This window comes from Bos taurus, chromosome 7 (assembly GCF_002263795.3).
Source record: "Bos taurus isolate L1 Dominette 01449 registration number 42190680 breed Hereford chromosome 7, ARS-UCD2.0, whole genome shotgun sequence".
Lineage (NCBI taxonomy): Eukaryota > Metazoa > Chordata > Mammalia > Artiodactyla > Bovidae > Bos > Bos taurus.
Window position 1 is genome coordinate 16,919,543 of NC_037334.1, and position 16,712 is coordinate 16,936,254.

The window sequence follows — 16,712 nt, forward strand, 5'->3', positions numbered from 1 at the left end:
GCTCACCACAACTAGAGAAAAGCCTGCATGCAGCAACAAAGACCCAGTGCCGCCAAAAAAATAAACAAAACAAATACATTTAATAATAATAAGTAAAAGTTAAAAAAACAAGTGAATGCCAACCAACTGTGGTATATTCATTTAGTGGGGCTTCCCTGGTAGCTCAGATGGTAAAGAATCTGCCTGCAATGTGGGAGACCTGGGTTTGGTCCCTGGGTTGGGAAGATCCCCTGGAGAAGGGAACGGCAACCCACTCCACTATTCTTGCCTGGAGAATTCCATGGATTGAAGAGCCTGACAGGCTAACAGTCCATGGGGTCGCAAAGAGTCCGACACCAGTGAGCAACTTTCACTGTTCATTTAGTACCAACAATTTGAGAATTAAAGCTACTGAACTTGCAACAACAGAGGTGAATCTTGAAAATATTATACAAGTGAAAGAAGCTAGACACAAAGATGGGGTTTGTGATTCCATTTATATGAAGCTCTGGAACAGACAAAAGTAACCCCCAATGGAAAAAAAAAAAAAACTGGAGCAGAGGTTACCTTTGGACGGTGGAGATGGAGGTTGACTGAGAAGCGACTGAGAGAGAGAGAGAAGGTGATGGAGGGAGGAGAATGTTTGTGGCTGGAGGTTGGTTTACACAGGTGCGTGTATTGGTCAAAACTCAGCAATTGCGCACTCAATGTTGATGCACTGTGCTCTAGTAAATTTTACCTTCAAAGAAAAAAAAACACGTAAGTCAATATTGAACTCTAGTTAATGATCTGCATGCTGAAATATTTAAGGGTGATGTGACTTGATGTCAGCTACTTTTTTAAAAGAATTTATTGAAGTATGGCCCTAGTGGCAGTGGCAAAGAATCCGCCTGCCAGTGCAGAAGATGCAAGAAACTCGGGCTCAGTCCCTCAGCGGGGAAGATCCCCTGGAGGAGGAAATGGCAACCCACTCCAGTATTCTTGACTGGAAAATTCCATGGGCAGGGGAGCCTGGTAGGCTACAGACCATGTGGTCGCAAAGACTTGGACACACCAGTGTGCATACATGCACCAGTGTGCATGTACATGGACACACCAGTGCATACACGGTTGATTTCCACTGTTGTGTTAGCTTCAGGTATACCGCACGGTGAACCAGTTATACACGATATATATTCTTTTTTAGATTCTTTTCCATTACAGGTTATTACAAGAAATTGAGTAGAGTTCCCTGTGCTATTCAGTAGGTCCTTGTTGGTTATCAGTTTTATATATAGTAGTATATTGGCACCCCACTCCAGTACTCTTGCCTGGAAAATTCCATGGACAGAGGAGCCTGGTAGGCTACAGTCCATAGGGTTGCAAAGAGTCAGACACGACTGAGCAACTTCACTCTCATATGTATTTTAACCCCAAACTCCTAATTTATTCCTCCCCCTAAGCTGCTTATTTTGTGGGTTTCTGTTTGCTTTTAATGCAAATTCAGATCAGATCAGTCGCTCAGTCGTGTCCAACTCTTTGCAACCCCATGAATCGCAGCACACCAGGCCTCCCTGTCCATCACCAACTCCCGGAGTTCACTCAGACTCACGTCCATCGAGTCAGTGATGCCATCCAGCCATCTCATCCTCTGTCGTCCCCTTCTCCTCTTGCCCCCAATCCCTCCCAGCATCAGAGTCTTTTCCAATGAGTCAACTCTTCACATGAGGTGGCCAAAGTACTGGAGTTTCAGCTGTAGCATCATTCCTTCCAAAGAAATCCCAGGGCTGATCTCCTTCAGAATGGACTGGTTGGGTCTCCTTGCAGTCCAAGGGACTCTCAAGAGTCTTCTCCAACACCACAGTTCAAAAGCATCAATTCTTCGGCGCTCAGCCTTCTTCACAGTCCAACTCTCACATCCATACATGAGCACTGGAAAAACCATATCCTTGACTAGACGAACCTTTGTTGGCAAAGTAATGTCTCTGCTTTTGAATATGCTATCTAGGTTGGTCATAACTTTCCTTCCAAGGAGTAAGCGTCTTTTAATTTCATGGCTGCAGTCACCATCTGCAGTGATTTTGGAGCCCAGAAAAATAAAGTCTGACACTGTTTCCACTGTTTCCCCATCTATTTGCCATGAAGTGGTGGGACCGGATGCCATGATCTTCGTTTTCTGAATGTTGAGCTTTAAGCCAACTTTTTCACTCTCCACTTTCACTTTCATCAAGAGGCTTTTGAGTTCCTCTTCACTTTCTGCAATAAGGGTGGTGTCACCTGCATATCTGAGGTTATTGATATTTCTCCCGGCAATCCTGATTCCAGCTTGTGTTTCTTCCAGTCCAGCATTTCTCATGATGTACTCTGCATATTTATTATTAATAGTATGCCAATTTTATGCTAATATCACAGGATTTTACAACTTAACAAATAGTTATTAAAGTACATTTAGAAAAGAAATGTCAAAGAATTAAAAGGTAAGATAAAAAGACAGCAAATCAAGACGTGGTAATGGTGTAAAGATGGAAATATAGATAAGTGCAACAGAAGAGAAAATTCCATAAATAGATTTTGAAATATAATAACTTTTTAAAAGCTAAAATACTTACTAAAACAAGATAGGAAAGGTGAGCTACTAATGGTACTTAAAGAACAAATTGAGAAAAAAGTTCTGATTCCCAGCTTAGTTGTCCCAGCCAAATAAATTCTAAGTAAAGTCTTAAATACACATGTATATGTATGTGCATATATAAAATCACATTGTAGAAACTGTAGTAATAAAAATAGAATATGTATTAAATTGGAGGGTAAATCGCAATCTCTGAAGCAGCAGATAAAATCTTGAGAATAAGTCTTTTTAAAAAAACCATATTATTTAATCTTGAAAGAAGTAAGGCGTTAGTCGCTCAGTCGTGTCCAACTTTCTGCAACCCCATGGACCCCATAGCCCGCCAGGTTCCTCTGTTCATGGGATTTCCCAGGCAAGAATATGGAGTGGGTTGCCATTTCCTCCTCCAGAGGATCTTCTCAGCTCAGGGATGGAACCCAAGTTTCTTGCATCTTCTGTATTGGTAGGTGGATTCTTTACAGCGCCAACAGTCTGAACCTGGGTCTCCCGCATTGCAGGCAGATTCTTTAACATCTGAGCCACCAGGGAATGATGTCTTAAGATTAAAACAGCATTAAGAGGAGCTGATTCTTTTGTTGGTTCTCTGCTGTCATAGACTTTGGGGTGATAAAAGTTCTCCTGGGCTGAGCAAGAAGCAACGTTGTGGTCCCCCAGCTGTTTTTTTGAAGTCCACCCAAAAACGCACTGGTGGGTGGATAGAGGGATGGATGGATGCATGGGCAGATGTGTTATAAAGCAGCAGAGCAAAACGCGAATGGTAGCCTAGTGGTGGGTATATAGACACTCACTGTAAATCTGGCTTCTCTGTAAGATGTTGGAGGAAATCATCTGATTCCGCCTCACAGTCCACAGAGCATGACCTGCCCCCACCCCCTTCCTGCACTCACCTCCTCCCACTCTCTCCCCTTGCTCACTCTGCTCCAGCCACAAAGGCATCTTACTGGTCCTCCCCTGCTCAGTGTTGCTCAGTCCTGCCTCAGGGCCTTTGCACCTGCCACTCTGGAAAGTCCCTCCCAGCCCCTCTCCCACCACCACTACCCACTTCTGCACATACCCAAGCCTTCCTCATCTCTAGGTCTCAGCTCAGATTGTGTTTCCTTAGAGACCTTCCATGATAAATCATGTCACCCTGTTTCTACCAGGCCCCATCAAGATGTGTTGTCTCATTTATATATGAATCTGTTTACTTGTGGGCTGGCTGCCTCCCCCTGCTGGGCTGTGAGCTTCATGGGAACAGGAATGTGTCAGCTTTGTTCCCTGCTGTGTCTCCAACATCCAGCCTCAAGCTCTGGCATGTATAAGCCACTCAGAGAACATCTCATGGATGGATGGGTGGATAGATAGGTAGACAGATGGGTGGATGAACAGATGGATGAGTGGATGGATGGGTGGGTGGATGAACAGATGATAGATGAATTGATGGATGGGTAGATGGCTGGATGCATAGATGTAAAGGTGGGCAGGCATGTGGCTGGCTGGCTGAACAGATGAATAGGTGTGTGGAGGGATGGACGGATGAATAGATGGACAGTGGGTGGGTGGATGGATGAACAGACAGGTAGATAGACAGGTGGGTATGGATGTGTGGACAGGTGGATGGATGGATGGGATGATGGACAGGTAGATGGGTGGATGGATAGGTGAATGGATGGATGGATGGATGGATGAACTCGTACATGTACAGGTGGGCAAGCAAATGATATGGCTGGATGGATGAATAGTTGAATAGGTGGACTGAACGGATGGATGGGTGGGCTGATGGGTGGATGGATGGATGGACGGACAGACAAATGAATGAATAGACTTTGCAAGTGAGGAACAGTATAGGGGTTGGGGCACTTGTTTTAAATCTTGGGAACCAGAGAAGCTATTTGGGCTCCTCAGGACAGCAGGGCCCCACAGCAGCTCCCCAGCAGCTCTTGGTGGAAAGCTGGCCCACCTTGACCATTGCTCCATTATCTGGCAGCAAGCTCGGTTAGACTGTAGGTACTCTTGCCCAGCCGTGGCCAGGAGAAAGTGAGACAGCTGACATTCACACCTCAAGGAGAGTCCATGCGTGGAAGGATGGCCAGGGAGGGAATTGTGGATTCCTTAAATCCTTCATCTTTGGGCTGTTTCAGAGGAACCTCCCCTCAATGACAGAAAAGCTTCCCGGCTGCTTGAGAACTCAAGGTCATCACCCTAATCAGCCTCTCCCTTCTGCCTGCCTTTCTCATGTCTGTAAAGTACAGTATAATAACTACCATCATGAGCTACATTTAAGGGTCAGTAGTCACCAGGCTAAGCACTTTGTGCACCTTATGAAGCTGGGCTGTGAGGTGGATATTGCCATTCCAGTTTTACAAATGAACTTGAGATTCAGAGAGGTCAGGTCATTTGCCTGAGGACACACAGCCCCAGTCTATCCTTCACACTGGCTCTAATAAGCTCCAGGTTGCCAGGGGCTGGGGGGAAGAGGGCAGGTTGCCCGGTCCTCCCACTCAACGTGTCCTGTGTGCCGAGCTGTCCATTCACTGGACCCTGTGTCCACAGGATGTGGTCCAGCCTGAACGACTGGCTGTGGAACGAGAGGTTGTGGCTCCCCGCCAACATCTCATGGGCTCAACTGGAGGACCACGATGGCCTGGTCTTCCCCCACCCCCAGGACACATTGATGGCTGTGCCCCTGGCGCTGGCCCTGGTGGTCGTTCGCTTCACCTTCGAGAGGTAAGTGACTGCGCCACCCACCCTGCGCTCTCCCATCTGCAGGATCGCATCCTCGTGTGTCCCTGGAGGGAGCCTGGCTTTGAGTCACAGTGCTCTTCTGGCTCCATCCTGCCCCCTACCCCAGCTGCCGCCGCCCATATTCTGAGGGTCTCCGAGGCCTGGGACATTGGCTGCAGGTTTCTGGAAGTGCCAGCATCTCGGAAAACAAGTGGGGGCCTTGGGGGGGCAGGGGATGCTCTTGCTTTGCTGACCTGGGATGGGTCTGCAGAGGCCAGTCAGTAAGTGAAGAACTCCCACCCACTCCCTCATCCTTCCTTCCTGTATGAGTGCCTCTCCTCCCTCCCTGGGCCCCACTCTTCCTTCCTGGTTCCTTCCAATGCCTCCCCTTTGATCTCCTTTGTAGCCAAAGGAAGGGCTAGGGTACTCCAGCCCCCACTTTGGGACCCCCTGTCACTCAGCTCCTGTAGCCGGGCCCCTGGCCCTGAGTGGATGCTGAACGCACCCATGGGTTTTCAGTTATTTCTCATGCGATCCAGACACTGCCCCAGACTGCAGTTCTTCTTTCCCTGGCCGTCCGTCTCCTGGGTCCCTTCCCTCTGTCCCACGCTCTTCTACCTGACTTACACTGTGGTCACAGCTCCCACATCTGCCTGGCCCCCACGGCCCACCCCCCACAAGGTTTGCCCCCCTCAAAGCTTCCCACTCAATGCTAGGGGCCCCTCCCGCTCCCCTTCCTGCACAGCTCACATGTGATTTCAGATTCCACCTTTTTCTAAAAAATATGTATGATCTTCGCTGCAGGATGTGGTATCTTTAGTTCCAGCATGCAGCAGCTGTGGCATGTGGGATCTAGTCCCCTGACCAGGGGTTGAACCTGGGCCCCCTGCATTGGGAGCATGGAGTTTCAGCCACTGGACTGCCAGGGCCGTCCCAGGTCCCCAACCTTCTTTGCAACCCCCTGGCGTTTCTACACCGTGCTTGTCCCACTCACAAGGAGCTTCCTGGAGTCAAGGTTCCCAGGACACAGGCTGGACATGGGGGACCCAGGGCCCATTCATTGACATTATATTTACCAGACACTCTTTGAGCTTTTACTCTGCCAACCCCTGCTCTGAGCAGTTTGCCTGTCTTAACTCAGCCCTCATGGCCACCCGGTGAAGTGGTACTGTTATTATCCCCATTTTACAGAAGAGGAAATGGAGGCACAGAGAGGTCAAGTGACCTGCCTGGGGTCACACAGCAGGTAGGTCATCTAGGACCAAGGCTTTGCCTGAGGGATTCTGGGAGGCCCAATTCAGCCAGGCCTTGAAGGCTGGGTCTGTTTTCTCACCTATTTAGCCAATGGCTCCAGCTGAGATGGGCATGTTAACTCCTCCCAAAGATATCCCTTGCTTTTCTAAAGGGCAATGAGGTTGTAAGTAGCTTTTCTGGGGTCAAACACAGGCAGAGGTTTTCCCCATTAAGGGAAAGTGACTCCTGGCCTGCCTTTTGCTTGCTGTGTCGCCTGGGGTGGATCTCTGGCCTTCCTGAGCCTCAGTTTGCCTATCAGGACAATAATAATAGGGTTAAGTGAGCGGCACACAAGGTGGACTTAGACACGTGCTTGGCAGATCGTACGTTTCAATAAATGGCAGTCGTGGGACCTCCTAGTGGTCCAACGCTTACGAGTCCACGGTTCAGCTGCAGAGGGCCAGGGTTCCATCCCTTGTTGGGGAACTAGGATCCAGAATAACCTGAGGCATAGCCAAAAGAAAAAAACAAAACATGGCAGTCATGTCCCATTCCTGCCTCCTCCCTTCCTGCCCCCCAGCATGAGTGAGTCTGGAATGAGTCCCTTGCTGCGCTGCCCTGAACCTCAGTTTCCCCCAATGTAAGGTGATATTGACACGGTGGACATGCAGCTTGGTCCTGACCCTGGTCTTGGACACCCCCTTGTGAGCACTGTGGTGATTGCCTCACCAGGGTCCCAGCTCCTCCAAATGTCCACAAGAGAGGAGGTGATGCCGGGAGGGAGGAGCCCTGAGAAGGAGCAGATGTGCTCCTGCCTATGGGGGGCCCCCACCCAGGTTGGGGGGCGCAGATCAGAACTCAGGCAATGAAGGGATGATCATCCCTGCTTTGGGATGGAGTGAAGGTGCCTGCTGTTTAGTCACTAAGTCGTATCCAACTTTGCCACCCCATGGACTGCAGCACGCCAGGCTTACCTGTCCTTCACTATGTCCCGCAGTTTGCTCAAACTCATGTCCATTGAGTCTATGATGCCATCCATCCATCTCATCCTCTGCATCCCCCTTCTTCTGCCTTCAATCTTTCCCAGCATCAGGGTCTTTTCCATTGATTCAGCTCTTCACATCAGGTGGCCAAACTATTGGAGCTTCAGCTTCAGCATCAGTCCTTCCAGTGAATATTCAGGATTGAATTCCTTTAGGATTGACTGGTTGGATCTCCTTGCGGTCCACAGGGCTCTCAAGAGTCTTCTCCAGCACCACTATTCCAAAGCATCAATTCTTCGGTGCTCAGCCTTTTTTATAGTCCAACTCTCACATCCAGAGCTACCTGAGTACCACCAAAGTTGATCATCTCACATCCTGAAGACCAATCCAACTACCTTTTTTTTTTTTTTTTTCAATTTTTGGCCATACTCTGAGGCATGTAAGAGATCCAGCCTGTGCCCCCACCATTGGAAGGTGGCGTCATAACCACGGGACCACCAAGGAAGCCCCCCGAGCTGTCTTTCTTAGGTCGTGCCCATTGCAACAGGCTACCCCCTGCAGGCTCCCAAACTATGGCCTCGCCCCAGTGACCCCTGTTTCCCCACTTGGACTGACAGGCTTTGTCTCCCCTGCACCCAGATTCGTCGCCCTGCCCCTGAGCCGGTGGCTGGGCGTGCGGAACCAGATCAGGAGGCCAGCGGACCCCAATGCCACGCTGGAGAAGCATTACCTAATGAAAGGGCGGGAGCCCACGGAGGTGAGATCCCCGACCCTCTCCTCCGTCCCCGTTGGCCTGCTTGGGTGCCCTGGGGGTAGCTCTGGAAGGGGTGCAAGAAAACCCCCACCGCCAACCCCTTGAATCCCAAGGCCCATCAGCCTGTGAGCAGGACTGGGTTTTGGTTTTTATCCTTATTTTCGGCTGTGCTGGTTCTCTTGTTGCTCTGCATAGGCTTTCTCTGCTTGTGGTGAGTGGAGGGAGGGCTGCTCTCTAGATCGGCATGCAGGCCTCTCATTTTGACTTCTCTTGTTGCACGGAGCATGGGCTTCAGGGCGCTCGGGCTTTTGGCACACGGGTCTGGTGGCCCTGAGGCATGTGCAGTCTTCCTGGACCAGGGATTGAACCTGTGTTCCCTGTGTTGGCAGACAGATTTTTAACTGTTAGACCATCAGGAAAGTCCCAGGGATGGGTTTTTATAAGGCCTGCTTTGGGGGCTCCACCCTATGGACTTCCCCATGGCTCAGCAGTAACAAATCCACCTGCCAATTCGGGAGACTTGGGTTCAATCCCTGGGTTTGGGAAGATTCCCCTGGAGGAGGAAATGGCAGCCCACTCCAGTATTCCTGCCTAGAGAATCCCAAAAGAGTTAGACATGACTGAAGCGACTGAGTACACACACATCACCCTGTGAAACCCCCTATTCCCCTATCAACATAGGTAGACCACCCCACAGGTGAGGTTTAGGACCACGGCGCGGGGAGGGGGTATGCAGAGCTGGGTCTTGGCTGTCCTGGGACAGTGGCGGGAGGCCACCTCTGTGACCCTGGCCCCCATCACCCGCTCTCCAGTCCCAGATGAACCTCCTGGCCACGCAGTGCGGCCTCACGCTGCGGCAGACTCAGTGCTGGTTCCGGAGACGCCGGAACCAGGACCGGCCCTGCCTGACCAAGAAGTTCTGTGAGTCCAGGTAAGCCCAGGGTGGGGCTGGTGAGGGGGGGTCTGGGGGTGCTGTGAGGGGGGCAGTCTGCTCCTTTGGCAGCTTGCTTCATGGGCTCCCTCCCCACCTGCAGCTGGAAGTTTGTCTTCTATCTGTGCTGCTTCGTCTGTGGAACCATGGTTCTTTATCACGTGAGTGTACCTGATGTGTACCTGCCGTACCCCACAAGCGCCTACTATGTGCTGGGCCCAGACTGGATTGGGGAGGGGTGTGTGGGGCTCAGGCAGAGGGGGAAATGTGCAAAGGCACAGAGAGGGCGGAAGGAATGTGGCAAGGTTACAGTGAATGTCCACTTGATGGGTGGCCTGTTGAGGACCTACTATGTGTCAGGGCTGGGGATTCTGAATAATAAGCCTCTGGTGTACAGTGAGAGGGCCTTCCAGGTGGCACCAGTGGTAAAGAACCTACTTGCCAACGCAGGAGACATAAGAGATGAGGGTTCAATCCCTGGGTCGGGAAGATCCCCTGGAGGAGGGCATGGCAACCCACTCCAGTATTACATTCCATAGGGTTACAGTCCGTGGGGTCACAAAGGGTTGGACACAACTGAAGGGCCTTAGCACACACACACTCATGCCCACACCCTACAGTGAGAGCAGGGCTGTAGTTGGCGGGAAACAGCCAGCCTGAGTGAGAGCAGCACGTTGAGAGCCAGAAGTCTGGGAGGAGGACCCAGGCCGGGGTGGGAGTTCTGGGTGCTAACCTTTGGATATCCTCAGACTCCCCCCGTCCCTGCAGGAGTCATGGCTGTGGACGCCGGTCAAGTGCTGGGAAAACTACCCACATCAGGTGAGTGCCAGGGCGGGTGTTTGGAGGCTGGTGGGAAGATCAGCATGGTCAGAGTTCCTATGGTCACAGGCAGGAGAGCCAAAGCGGGACATCCTACCATCATTCCCCTGAGTCCCACTCTATTTTTTGGCTCCCTTGTGGAATGGAGAGGGGCCAGGAGTCAGGACACTCAGAGCAGGAAACCACAAAACCACCACTCTTGGTTACCTTTACGGACAAGGAGCTCATGCCTTCCTCACTCATTGGGATTCATGTGTGGTGGGTTTGAGCAAATGGGGAGGGCCTTGCCCCATACCCCATGCCCTGTGGGCGCCTCCACTCCCCACAGCTAACCTTGCACCCCTGCCACAGCCCCTGAAGCCAGGCCTGTACCACTGGTACCTCTTGGAGCTGAGTTTCTACATCTCTCTGCTGATGACACTGCCCTTTGACACCAAGCGCAAGGTGAGGCCAGGCCAAGACTCTGGCTGAGGAAGTGATGCCCTGGGATGATTATGACCCAGTTCCAGGTGGGGAGGGGTGGCCTTATCCCACACCCCAAGAACCTTGGCACCTCAGGGAGGTGGCAGGGTATCCATCCTCCAAGCAACCTCCCTGGGAGGGCCTGCTCCAGCCACCCAGCGTCATCCCAGCTGTAACCCTCCCTCTCACACAGGACTTCAAGGAGCAGGTGATTCATCACTTCGTGACCATCATCCTGATCAGCTTCTCCTACAGCTTGAACCTGCTGCGCATCGGCTCTCTGGTGCTGCTGCTGCACGACTCCGCCGATTACCTGCTAGAGGTGGGCGGGGCCCAGCCTGACTCCTTCCGGCTTCCACCCCACCCCCCGCCCCGCCCCGCCCCACCGTCCCTGGTGCCCCTGGGGTTGAGGCCCCACCCCCTGTCACCCCCTATCTGCAGGGAGCTGAGGCCCCACCCTATGTCTATCTTCAGGGAGCTGAGGCACCACTCCCTGTCAGTCTTCAGAGAGGTGAGGCCCCCACCCCTGTCACCCCTGCAGATCACACTTTACCTGTCTAGGCAGTTCCTAGAGATAAGACCCTGCCCCAACTCACCTGGCCCAGCCCCGTGGCCCTTTTTCCCTGGAAGGAGGCCCTGCCATTTCTTGGCCCTGCCCCTCCCACGTCTATTTCTCTCTGCTGCCCTCCCCAGGCCAGTAAATTGTTCAACTACATGCACTGGCGGCGCATGTGCGACACTCTGTTCATCATCTTCTCGCTGGTTTTCTTCTACACTCGCCTTGTGCTCTTCCCCACCCGGTGAGTCAGCCCTTCCGCTGTGGGGCGTGGGGGTTCGGGGGGAGAGGTGGCTGAGATACGGGTCTGCCTCGCCATCGGTTCTTGGGTTCCCCAATCCAGGGAACTGGGGCCGTTGGCTGGGAAAGGGGTTTCCAACACAGGGCACAGCCTGTGCAAAGGCCCAGAGGTAGGCAAACAGAGCACTGGGCTTAGCCATCATCGGCCCCGGGTGCCTGGAACACGGACTGGGAGACCTGGTTGGGTCCCTGTTTGGTCAGGTCTTTGGGACTTTGCTGAGCCTGCCGCCTCCCTCCTCTTTCACGCCAGCAGAGGGAACAGCGGGAAGGTCCTGTGGAGCTGACACTGGTGGATGGAGAAGTATAATAGGCAAACAAGTGGGTTTCAGAATACGTGCAGCCGTGATTGTGCTAAAGAGAAGAAAAGTCAGGAAGGGCACAGGAACTGTGTGGAGAGTTGGAATTAAGGTGGTTGGAGAAGGCCTCACTGACAGCATTGTAGAGGCAGGATAGTGTCCAGCATGTTGGAAGAACAGAGTAGAAGATCCCTGTGGGGGAAGCAGAGGGAGAGAGGGAGGAAGTGAAAGTGGAGAACGATGGGACAGAGTATGCAGGGCTTTGGGGAGAAGCGGGCCCTTATCCCAAGTCACTTGGGAGCCCTGAGAAGAGGACTGGAGGGACCCGATGTGGGTGCTCACAGGCTCTCTCTGGTGGCTGCTGGGGGAATAGCTGGTAGGAGGCTGGGGCTGAAGCTGGGGGCCAGGGCCCAGATGACAGCACTGGCCCAGGTAGCCAATGATGGGGCAGGACCAGGGCAGGTGAGAGAAGTGTGTGGGCTCAAGGAGATGACTCAAGGGTTATGAGATGGGAATGGGGTCAGAGTTGCTGCTTGAGGAACAGGAGCTTCGCTGTGACCGTTCTGGGTTTAAGGGGCTGGCAACACCCCCAGTCACCACCACAGCCACCGAAAAGTGGAGGAAGCGGTGGACACTAGCCTGCGGTCCTGGGGAGAGGGGCAAATGTTCAGTGTTTTCATCCACGAGACTGGATGGGGTCACCGGAGACCAGGTGTTGACAGAGAGGCCCAATTCTGGGGGTGTGGGTCAGGGGAGCCTGCAGAGGAGATGGAGAGGGAGCAGCCATGAAGTGGGGACCTGGGAGTGTGGGTCCCTGAAGGTTCAAGGGGAAAGAGGAGGTGGGCGGGCCAGCCAGGTGCCTGCTCTCTGATCAAGGCAGGTCACTGATGACCCTACAGCTGATCTGGGTGGAAAATGACGGGGACCTGAGAAGGTGTGAAAGGACCACCCAGGAGAGCTACTGGGACACTAAGCTCCCCCTAGGGGTTCAGGGTTATGGCTGCCAGTTGGCCAGCTTGTGCATTCTATGAATTTAATATAATCAGGTGAGGGGATTACTAAACTGCCCAACTGAAGAGCACAGGCATTACTCTTTGGTGGGAGGAGAGTAATGGGGAGCCATAGAAGGTTCTAGAGCAGGGAAGGTCATGCAAGTTAGAGATTCCCAGGACTGGGGGCTACAGCAGCCAGTAAAGCCCTGCCTCTCCCTCCCGCCCACCCACCATAGGATCCTCTATACCACTTTCTTCGAGTCCATTGGCAACTTCAGCCCCTTCTTCGGCTACTACTTCTTGAACATACTTCTGGTGATTCTACAGCTGCTGCATGTGTTCTGGTCTTGGCTCATCCTTTGCATGATCTACAGCTTCATAAAGAAAGGCCAGGTAGGGAGTCTGGTGGTTAAGACTCCATGCTGCCAATGCAGGGGGCGCAGGTTCAATCTCTGGTCGGGGGAACCAAGATCCCCTGTGCGGTGCTCGGGGCCAAAAAAAAAAAAAAAAAGTTAATTAATTAACAAATAAATTTATAAAGGAAAGAAAGACCAGATAGGGCCGGGGTAGTGTTGGCTAGCGGCATGCCTCTCTGGGGCCCCAGCCAAGCCAGTCCCCTGCCTCCTCCTCTTCCCCAGATGGAGAAGGATGTTCGCAGTGACGTGGAGGAGTTAGACTCCAGCGATGGGGAGGCAGCCGAGGAGTGTCCTCAGATGAAGAATGGGGCGGCACAGCGGCCCGGAGCAGCCCCCACTGACGGCCCTCGGAGCCGGGCAGCCGGTCGCATGGTTAACCGGCATACACCAGCCACGTAGCCGGCCAGAGGACTGGCCGCGAGGGGGGCTGCCCCAGCGTCGGGGGCAGCTCTGATATGTGGGGCGGCTGGACTGCGGGATCTCGGGCAGACTTTGTGGAGACAAGGGAGGGCCCCAGGTGGCGCTGATGATCGGTCTCCAGCCCCTTCCTTCAACCCACCCTCCCACCTTCTCTGAACAACCAACAGAGCTGGGGGAAGAGGGGCGGCGGGCAGCTACAACGACACGCCAGCCCGCTAGCGCCACCTGCAGGCTGCAGCTGGCAACTGTGAAGAGCGCCGGGCGGAAAGGGGTCCAATAAACCTTGACCGGAGCCAGATTCTCTGCCTGAGAGCTTGTGTCCCCCTTACAGCTCCTCATCCATCCCCAGAGGCCCCAAGGCAGCCAGGACTTGGGTACCCCACCAACGGGACCCTCGGTGCCACCCCAAGATACATGCTCACCCCTTGGAGACCCAGAGAGCAGGCAGTGCATAGAGACCCCCTTGAGTGAGTCCCCATCTCCCAGCCAGCGCCTGAGCCAAGCCATCTCCTCCCACAGCAGGGCAGCCCTGCATTAGCTACTCACAGACCCTGAGTACAGATGAGCAGGCACTGAGCTCAGACAGGCGGAGTCCTTTGCCCAAGGCCACACAGGTCCAAGCAGATGGGCAAAGGGGAGACTCACGCCTGTCCTGCAGTTCCCTCTCAAGGCCATCGCCAAGGTCCCCAGGACCCCCCTGAAGACAGTGAAATAGTGGTGGGGGTGGGAGAACATACTTCAGGCTCCTTCTCAAGGGTCCACCTGGGAGAATTCAGCATCTCCTTATGAGCTGTGCAGAAGGGTACCCCCACCCCAGTGCTCCAGAATCCACAGCCTCAAGGTTCCACACAAGACCGGAAAGGGGTGCCTTCTGGAAACACGAGAGACGGGGTTGGAGAAGAGAAAGGGTAGGGACACCAATCTTGCCTCTGTGCTTCTCAGCAAAGAGGAGAGGGTGGGAGTAGGGAGAGATGGCAAAGAGGAGAAAGGTTCCTGTTCTGTGTCCACTGAGAGACAAGGACAGAGGGAGAGGAAGGCAGAGAAAAGAGATTCATGTGATCCAGCAACCCCAATCCCGGGCATATATCCAGGCAAAACTAATTCAAAAAGATGCATGCACCCCTGTTTATAGCAGCACTGTTTACAACAGCCAAGACATGGAAGCAACCTAAGTGTCCTTCCACAGATAAATGGATAGAAAAGATGCATATACACACAATGGAATATCACCCATAAAAAAGAATGAGATAACGCCATTTGTGGCAACATGAATAGACCTAGAGGTTATCTAGATAGACCTAAAGTACAAAAGTGAAAGTGTTGGTCACTCAGTCATGTCTGACTCTTTGCAAGCCCATGGACTATAGCCCACCAGGCTCCCCTGTCCTTAGAATTCTCCAGGCAAGAATACTGGAGTGGGTAGCCATTCCTTTCTCTAGGGATCTTCCTGACCCAGGGATCTGCTTGGGGCTCTTGCATTGCAGGCAGATTCTTTACTGTCTGAGTCATTTATATATGAAATCTAAACTATGACACGAACTTATATTTATGAAACAAATAGACTCAAGGGGGCAGGGGAGGGACACATTGGGAGTTTGGGATTGGTAGATGTAAACTAGTATGTAGAGGATGGATCAACAGTAAGGTCTTACTGTATAGCACAGGGAACTATATTTATATAGAACTAAATATAAACTATAATGATGGAAAAGAATATGGAAAAGAATATACATATCTGAATTACCTTACTATACAACAGAAATTAACACAACTTTGTAAATCAATTATACATCAATAAAGTAAAAAAAAAAAAAGAGGCAGATGTTAAAGATGCCAGAAAGAGGGACTGAAAAGATGAGAAGGGAAAACAGTAAGAACAGCTGAAATGGCATGGGAAGGAACAAACAGGAAAACAGAAGGGACGGTGTGGGAGGCAGAAGAAGAGGAGGCGTTGGAGAGAACAGAGAGAAGAGGGAGAGCAGACTAGGAGCTTGGTGGATGCCATCTCTGAAGATGGAGTGACCTAGAGGGAAGAACAGGAGAGGAGAGGAGAAACGGGGGGCAAGGAACAGAAGAACGAGCTGTGAAGGGTTGTCACGCAGAAATGTGAAACAGGAAATGTGACGAGAAAGAATCAGATCCTGAGGGGAGAGAGGGATGAAAAGGTGTGCAGTGGTCCACACAGGACAGAGGTGACAGACAAAAAGATGTTCAGGCTCCCTTGATCTACTACTGCTGCTGCTAAGTCACTTCAGTCGTGTCTGACTCTCTGCAACCCCAGAGACGGCAGCCCACCAGGCTCCCCCGTCCCTGGGATTCTCCAGGCAAGAGTACTGGAGTGGGCTGCCATTTCCTTCTCCAATGCATGAAAGTGAAAAGTGAAAGTGAAGTCGCTCAGTCGTGTCCAACTCTTAGCAACCCTATGGACTGCAGCCTACCAGGCTCCTCCGTCCATGGGATTTTCCAGGCAAGAGTTCTGGAGTGGGCTGCCATTGCCTTCTCCGCCCTTGATCTGAGTAAAGCGCAAATTAAACCGAAGATGAATGCCGGTTCTCCTTGCTGTCCCAGCAAAAACAGAGTGACAGCACCCTCTGTGGATGAGATTTGCACGGGAAAAGGATAGACCCGGACCACGCCCCACCCCACCCCACCCCGGCGTGTGAGCACACGCACACACACACACACACACACACACACACACACACCCCTGGGGGTTTCGGCAGTAAACAGAAGGGTAAATGCCTTACCTCTTTATCCCTAAAGATACATCTAGTTTTTCCTAGTACATCTAGAGCTCAGTCAGAAAAGGACAACTGACCTAAACAAAACAGAAGCAAAAACCACAATGGGCATTTACAGAAGAGATGTTGCTGTTGCTAGTTGTTAAGTCGTGCCTAACTCTTTTCGACCCCATGGACTGTAGCCCGAGACGCTCATCTGTCCATGGGATTTTCCAGGCAAGAATATTGGAGTGGGTTGCGATCCTTACAGCCAATGAGCATATGAAGACATACTCAAATCCCAATATCAATCAAGGAAACACAAAGCAAGACGGTGAGATACAATTTCAGACCCATTCAGTTGTCAAAAATAAATTGGTCAAAGCAAGTGTTGGAGAAGATGGGAATCAATAACCTCACATATAGGGCTTTCTCTGGTTAAGAATCTTCCTGCCAATGCCAGGGGCATGGGTTTGATCCCTGGTCCAGGAAAGATCACATATGCTGCAGGGCAACTAAGCCCACGCACCACAATTACTG

General features: G+C 52.1%; 1 protein-coding gene and 1 long non-coding RNA gene across 3 annotated transcripts in view; one reads left to right on the top strand and one right to left on the bottom strand.

Moving 5' to 3' along the window:
* The window catches only part of CERS4 (ceramide synthase 4), a 35,336-nt gene extending 21,586 nt beyond the window's left edge, over positions 1–13,750 (top strand). Inside the window, exons 3-12 of one of the 2 annotated variants that reach the window (XM_005208850.4) lie at positions 5,120–5,293; positions 8,146–8,263; positions 9,073–9,191; positions 9,295–9,352; positions 9,960–10,010; positions 10,362–10,454; positions 10,666–10,794; positions 11,166–11,272; positions 12,853–13,009; positions 13,255–13,750. In XM_005208850.4, coding sequence (XP_005208907.1) covers positions 5,121–5,293; positions 8,146–8,263; positions 9,073–9,191; positions 9,295–9,352; positions 9,960–10,010; positions 10,362–10,454; positions 10,666–10,794; positions 11,166–11,272; positions 12,853–13,009; positions 13,255–13,431 — 1,182 coding nt within the window. In that variant the 5' untranslated portion in view covers position 5,120 and the 3' untranslated portion in view covers positions 13,432–13,750. 2 annotated transcript variants of the gene reach the window in all.
* On the bottom strand, positions 406–10,370 carry LOC132345704 (uncharacterized). Its single transcript, XR_009495181.1, has 4 exons — positions 9,925–10,370; positions 7,498–8,637; positions 6,911–7,026; positions 406–718 (listed from the first exon to the last, which is right to left on the bottom strand). It is a non-coding gene; the product is annotated as an uncharacterized lncRNA (long non-coding RNA).
* Positions 13,751–16,712: the final 2,962 nt, after the last annotated feature.